The sequence below is a fragment of the Penicillium nucicola genome (assembly GCF_028828085.1).
Source record: "Penicillium nucicola strain IBT 29836 chromosome Unknown utg000001l, whole genome shotgun sequence".
Lineage (NCBI taxonomy): Eukaryota > Fungi > Ascomycota > Eurotiomycetes > Eurotiales > Aspergillaceae > Penicillium > Penicillium nucicola.
The window spans coordinates 4541560-4548953 of NW_026643125.1; the positions used below are offsets into that span (position 1 = coordinate 4541560).

General features: G+C 43.5%; 2 protein-coding genes across 2 annotated transcripts; both read right to left on the minus strand.

Annotated features, from left to right (window-relative positions):
• Positions 1–235: 235 nt before the first annotated feature.
• Positions 236–508, minus strand: N7511_001708 (uncharacterized protein; the record flags this gene model as incomplete). Its single annotated transcript, XM_057124133.1, has 1 exon — positions 236–508. The coding sequence occupies one exon, from the start codon at positions 506–508 to the stop codon at positions 236–238; it is 273 nt and encodes a 90-aa protein (XP_056989866.1).
• Positions 509–6627: 6119 nt separating this feature from the next.
• N7511_001709 (SBDS family protein) lies at positions 6628–6861 on the minus strand (the record flags this gene model as incomplete). The annotated part of the gene is made up of 2 exons (XM_057124134.1): positions 6628–6672; positions 6715–6861. 2 exons carry the CDS (start codon positions 6859–6861, stop codon positions 6628–6630), a joined length of 192 nt encoding a protein of 63 aa, XP_056989867.1.
• Positions 6862–7394: the final 533 nt, after the last annotated feature.

Here is a 7394-nt window from a genome sequence, read left to right on the forward strand (position 1 = left end):
ATGCGTGCTTTTGCTACGCTCAATACAACCTAATGTTCAAGTTCTTCTCAGATTCATCGTACAGTTTGTATTATCTCCCATTAATTGCTTTTCAATATGCGCCCTTTTCGTTAGAGCTACTCATTGACGTTGGTGGTATGAGTCTCTCCACTTTCGCCCCTGCGCGACTTAAAGTAGCCATGTCTTTTTGCTGCCCTGTTGAAGGTAAAACTTATGGACCCCTAGAAATAGCTATTCAGTGATGATTCTTTAATCCCGTATTATAAAATTGCTCACGTTGATCTTCCAATAACACAACGCCTTCATTAGTGAGGAAGTCCACATCTTCAGCAATTTTGTATTGCAGGTCCCGGTTTCGGCCATTTTGATCCTCAAATGCGAGGCGAACATGCTTTATCTCTCCAGTAAAACATTTCCAGAGGTAATCTGTCTCATCATCCCCTAAATAAATGTGGGTAATCGGAACTGCGGTAGAGATAATATTGTTGTTAAACCTGGACTTGGGCATGGTGGGATGTTTTGATGTACCCAGAATGATTAAAGGGATGGAGGAGGGAAATAATCACTGGGAATGATCACGGATTAGGCTCGAGTATGTGGAACCGAATCCTGACTTTATGAAAATTTAAAATCGTTAAGCTTTCAATGCGCTTCGGAATGTTGGCCTGCATCGATTAGACCTCTCATAACGCGCAGATCATTTCCCTAAGTAAGCTCGTGTTCAACGAACGAGTTTTACCATCACCCAAAAGATCCGGCCGAGTGTGGCGGTAACTCGGAATTAGCTCGAATGATATTAGTCCCACCCAGATCAGTGGATGGTCTGTGCGTTGGCTCTAGCACTTGATTCGCCCGAATTGTACCAGGACCAAGATAAGGGATGGCGGAAGGATATCCTAATAACTAACGCGTATTTGATGGAGCCTCGCGAAGTAAGGAAAAAGAGATTGGTGGTAAAACTGATTTCGAATATCACTTAATATGTATGCTTCCAAACCAGGCCAACAAGACCTAATATATAATTGTACATGCATCTACCCCGAACCTACCACGCTGACGGCACATGTTCATATTTGTAAAGTCCAATGAAGAGGGTCGTCAATCAAACGGTCGTCCTGGATGATTACCAGAGTCCCATATCCCCGTGCACCCAAGGAATAGTCATCACTACGTTAAGAATCTAAACAATAATCGATGGGCCAAACGCGCTCGTTTTCTCTGCAAATAATAAATTCTCCGTCTGAGCAGAGTTCGCAACCATACAGATGACGAAATGCGCCCAAAACCACATTCTCATCTACCACCAATCTGACTTTCTGTAACGCAGTCGTAGTCTGCTTCACTAGTTTTTACAAAGCCGTAAGCCTGCAAGTGATGAGCGTTGGGAATGTGCGTAGTCAATTAAATCGTCGTGAGATTGGTCAGTGAGGGGATGAACGGCGGGGCTAAGGTGGGGGGTTTTGTTGGTTTTGGTTTCGGTTTTGTATAAATCGTGGAGTTGCATGCATGCATGTCCGTATAGCTATACAGGCCGCCTTTTTTTGTTTTCAGCGCCCGGGAATTGCTTTCCGCTTCCCCCGCGAGGCGTTGGGCCTTCGGCGTTGAGATTTGCAAGTTTTTTTCTTTGAAGGATTGGGGACTAGAACGAACTTGGGTATCAGTTCTGATGTATTTGACTTGCAAGTATTAGGTAGGTATTTAGGTACCAACGTTTATGTACTAGGTTTGTGAATTTGTTCCCGTCTTGCCGCCCCACATATGTTTGCATGCACATTATAAAAATCACGATCGGCTATCCACTGTAGAGTAAGTTGTATGATTCCGAACTTTGCAGATAAATTAAATGCTTTGGCTCCACACTAATTGTGTATTTGTGGATTACGTATCAGCCAGCCATATTCATGGCCACACATCATCGGCAGGATTCAGCTGGAATGCGGTGTGCGTGTCACTTGTCGAGGGACAACGGTACGGTCGCGGGACCCATACATCTTCGATGATTCATGGTAAATTAAAGCACCTGTAAAGCTAATATCCCCGACTTGAGCCGACATTTTTTTGTAAAGGCTGCAGTTGATTTTACAGTTCAGGCGAAGCTCTTATCCCATTAGTTACATTTTAGCCCAAAGGGCTTGAACTAATATGATTCGCCTTCGGTTCCAAAACGCAGAGCAATGACGTCACATTGCCCTATTTGCCGTGAACGTGGGCCCCCCCTCTGGTTTCTCTGATTTCACACGTGCAACAGCACGATATCGAATCGTCCGTCTTTCAGTGAGTTGGTCTTCCAGCCAATTCTACCATTGGTATTATTCTATCCTACTTGCTTCTTCAACAATTTCCTGAAAGCATATCCACGCCTACTGTACCCTGTGCCTATAACAACCTTTTCCCAGAGTCAGACTACTTCGTCGTATCCATATTCGACTACTGCTAGCAACCTTTGAACCCAAAGCGCCATGGAAGCCTATACTCACGCCATGCAGGCCCATACGCTGTCCCAGATATCGTTTCTTGACTTAAGTGAAAACCATAGAATCAGCGACAGGGATTCGTACGATTTCCCCGCCAGTGGTGTGTTATACCAGGGCCCTGGTCTTCCCATCGCAGCGGATACTGTAGAAGCCGCACAGCAGCCCGCCCCGTGGACTGCAACTGCTTTGATTTTGATTTCCAAGCAGGAAATATATTCAAGTTTAACAATTGCCATTCGTGAAAAGAATCCTCGGTATCTAGAGCCGAGCAGTTGTTTGCAGAAGGCCAAGAACTTTTGGTGCTGGGAACCAAGAACTCATGCAGAGTTTGCCCTAGGAATGAATGCGCGGCTGATTTACCCAACCAATCGCATGATTTCCGAGAGCCAAATCTTTCCAATAGTCATATGTACCACATTCTACAAGTAGCTAGTAGCCTTTCCCATTAGCTATCCTCCGCTTGGGCTGTCAAGCATGCCATCCACCTTAATTACCTGTGGATAGCTCAGGTGGATCCTCTGTTCTCCATTTGCCAAGAGAGACAACAATTCCATCATGATCTTAAAATATTGCTACCGTGGAGCTGCACTACATCACTTAGTGCCATTTTCCTTCCCTAAAGAAAAGGTTGTCAAGCGTCCGCTCAAGGCTCCAGTTTCAGCTGCGCACAAAGTTTGAAAGACCTCCATGTTATAAAGCGAAATACAAAAAGGGGGTTGCTATTAACTCAGTGGTATTAATACCTGATTAAGAAGACACCAAGTCTGACACCAAGTCTTCGGGAATATCCTTCTGATCCAAGAATAAAAAAGCGCAGATTTGGGCTACTTGGTGAAACCAAGCGCTGTTTCTCAACAACTGCATCCGGCCTCCACTGGATGGCTAAAATCCATTGGCATTTGTTTCCAGCCAATAGTATGATGAATGCTGTGGCGTTAAACGTTTAATATCTCTCCTAGTTAGTATATTGGACCAAACAAAACACCCAAGTCCCTCAAATCCTTGGTACTCTACGTAGTGATTGACTTTGACAACAAATTTTCACTTCGCTTTGCCAGGATACAACTTTCCGCAGCCTATAAGCGGAGCAAGAGCCGTCCATTAAGACTACAGATCTAGAACCATAGACTATCAAAAAATAAGACACTATCCAATAGTAATGACTCTTTGAACCATGTCTAGGAAAACCTATGGTGCAATAGCACCAACGTAAATAATATATAATTCTGGTATGGAGGTCTTCCTAGTAGACAAGATAACCATATTTAATTTCACTAGTATCTTCTCGCAGAAATGCCCTCGACACCGGCCTCCTGTTTAAACTGCGATCGATTATTATCGCAGGGATCTTTCTGTTCTGATATATGCCGTTATTTTTTGATGCATCAATCTCTAGCTACGTCGGCGCCAACAACCTCCAATGGATACGGTATCTCTTTAAGCCCAATTCCATCGACTCTGTTTAAGGAGCCGACTCGGGGCAGACCAATATCTCGGAAAGGATTATCGTCAAACACAATGGAATGGTGCAAAACCAGTGAAGATTCTCCATCAAGGAATATGCCGAGAGAGAGTGGAAGTACTCTCAAAAATTATGAGAATTCGTTTGATCAACTACGACTCATGAAAAGAAAATCGATTCACTGAATGATTGTTCTGAAAATTTCCAATATTTGATGTAAGTAATAAATGAATCCCTCCAAGTTAAAGCAGAAGGTTTTGCCTGGACAGGAATATAGTAACTTATAATAACTGGAAATAGATGTACCTTCAGTAACAAAGCAATGGTTTCCTTTGAAAAACACATTGCCCATCGAACTTCTTGAAAACCGAATCAAGCGCCCTACTGTGAAATTTCTACCTAATGGCATGGCGATTTTCTCGGGAACTACTCCGGAGCTACGAATTTGGATAGAGCTCTGAATTTATATAGAAATCTGCACATTGTACTACACATTTTGCCTTTGGTTTGGAGCGAATTTGATGCCAAAGCATTGATACTACGTGGTTTGCCTTCAGTGAAAAACTTTTGGGCGGTGCGTGACTATTTCCTATGTATCATTTATCTACGTTTAACAGACATATTACCCTTGCAATTCCACCGAATAATAAGAGATATCTTCCAAATATCAGAAAATACCGCATATCAACTTGCCAGTCGGTATTTCACGTAGACTTGTTGCAACGTTCCCATTGAACTTGGACATCGCTTAACAATCATGTCAAGTGCTGAGGGTAATGTTAGATCTATAATTTTGACTTCAACAGTCGACAACATTTTGCTGACCAGGCTTGAGTAGATGATCCGGCTCCCTATGTCGCGCACCGACAGGCCACCATCCGGGTTTAGTGAGTTCGGTGTCGAGGTGTTGTGATACGCCAGATACGACTCGGCGCCCGCTATAAGGATAATTTATTTGCTTTCGTTGCTCGACGAGGTTGATATAGGACTTGACGATGGCTCGGTAATTTGATTGTTGAACCCCTTCAAATGCCTTCTCATAGTATTGTCGTAGTAGATCCCTGTTGCCGACTCGGGTAATTGTGCGTCCCAGCTGGGGGTTGGACCATGTGACGTAAATTGATTTAGATGTCTGACCAAGTCAGTTCGCTTTGGATCGCACCTCTTTAGCCAACCGTGGGGCAATTGCCATTCGCTCTGTATTAACTCAGCTGATGTGGTCTGCTGGAACTGCATCCATTGAATATTGAGTTGCGTGGCCAATGGGGGCGGGGGAACATGGTGCTGGTCTGCAAACAACGAGATCTTGAGCGCAAATTCAAGGTGATCGGGTGGTTATTGATTTCGTACTGGGTTTGAACGGCATGTTTGCTTGGGTATCGGTGGCCACTATTTCCATGAACCGGTGTGCCACGTCCGGCGTGAAGATAGCTTCTCCACAGCCTGACATCAGAAGTGCAGTCTCTACCTGGAGCTTCCTATTGTCATCAAGATACCTCACTGTTAACTGTAGACTGTGAGTATTGTAAGCCTAAATCCGAGGTTTGCTAATGGGCGAGTTCGGTTCATTGATCAATGAACAGTTACGTCACTTCTTTATACAGAGGATGGACTAGACAAAATTCCTTATTAAGTTATAGCTCACAATCATGCGAGTTCCTTAGCTTAAGTCCATCTACGGACAAAATCTGTGGCCAGTCCATATTCGGTCTTCGTCAGAGATACACTTGGTATTTTAGGCTTCAGTGTCACGTAACGGAATGATTGTAACTAAATTCGAGAGAGATGACGGGTCAACGAGTTAACTATACAGTAGTAGTCCGAGGATATATGGTGAGAGAGGGACTGTAGTAGGCAGTAGAGCGTTGTTGAGGAGTAAAGGAAAGGAAAAGTGAGAGGGTAACGAGCGGTGAGTATCGCATATGGCATATGGGTGCATTTCAAACCCTTGTCATGTGATACCTGCTATGAAGAGATTTTGAGTATTCCACTTCATATACGTACTCCCATGTTTCAGTATAAAATTTAAACAAGTTTCAATAATTAAAATAATGAAACTGATTTTTATCAATCATGTGACTTCAAATTAAACATGTCCTTATGATTGCATAGGTAGGCTAGTATTAAAAACAAAACTGACGTTTTTTATTTCACTGGCAGTACCAACAAAATAAAAGCAGTGCGAAACGGGTCGCGAAACCATTGTGCCAGTGTCCATTGACAGATCGACAGCGGGGCCTCAGGAAATAAAGACAGAGATCTGAGGTAAAACTTCCTCAGATCTCTGTCTTTATTTCCTAAGGTAAAAATATGTTTTATCTTCTCGATCTGTTTCATTTGATCTCTTAATGAAGACCTCTTACTCCATGAGATTCGTTCCTGACTCCTTGTCGTTCGGAAGTCTGCATGTAGCCCAATGATTAGAACTTCTCTGGAAGAATAGGATTTTACATGCCGTGATCTATGTAGTACGGGGCAATGGTTGATCTGAATGGAACACTTAAAATGGCAGGGAAGGAGAGAGGGATCAGTACGCACGATGTTCTCCTGAAGTTCGCCTTTCTCCAAGATATGAAAAATAACTTCACGATACTCAGATGTCCCGAACTCTTGTTCGAGGGTAATCCTGCTGGCTTCGTTATGTATCCCCTGAGGCCCATGGTGCCTAGCAAGGTTACAGAATTTCGTTAGCTAGCTTTCAGGTCCCGTATTTATTCCTTCGCCTAAGCCGGTGCACTAGGATTCAAGAGTAAGCACATACTGATGTGCAGTAAATACCTTCCACCCATCCATCACCTGCGCCAGTGGGATTGAGCGATCTTTCCTCCATTTATCCATGGCATTAACGTCTGCAACGAAAATAACGAAGTCCTCGGACCGGCCCTTATAGAAAACCTTGGACTGTCTTGTATTTCCTGTGGCCATTTTGAAAGCTCAATATTGCATCCGTTAAAATAATTGTTGCTGCAGTAAGACCAGTTGTGTGAAAAGGTGCAATTAAGAAATAACTTTCACTTATATCGTCACAATTCGACGGGGTGGCAATACTCTCACGTACCCAGAGTTCTGATAAACAACGTCATAGTGATGCATATGAACTCAAGAAAAAGAGCTCACAATACTGACGAAGGTGTCCCGTAGGGAAATTACGAATATGATTCGCAATTTGGTTTTAGTAATCGGTGGTCCATGACATATATCCAGTTATACACATATCGCTCTCTGCCTTGTGTTGGCTTACTCTCTGCAAAGTAGAAAACCCATACAATAAGAGACACTGGAAGGTTGGCCTGTTCTTCATGACATACTTCAGTTCATTGACTACTGCTCATATGCATCATCTAACAGCATGAATATCCTCATCGTCTCAGAATCGTCGTACGCCAAACACGTCCCGTGATCATGACGCAAAACTGATATCATCAAACCCCAGCTGCGCAAACCAATGGGGTCGATTC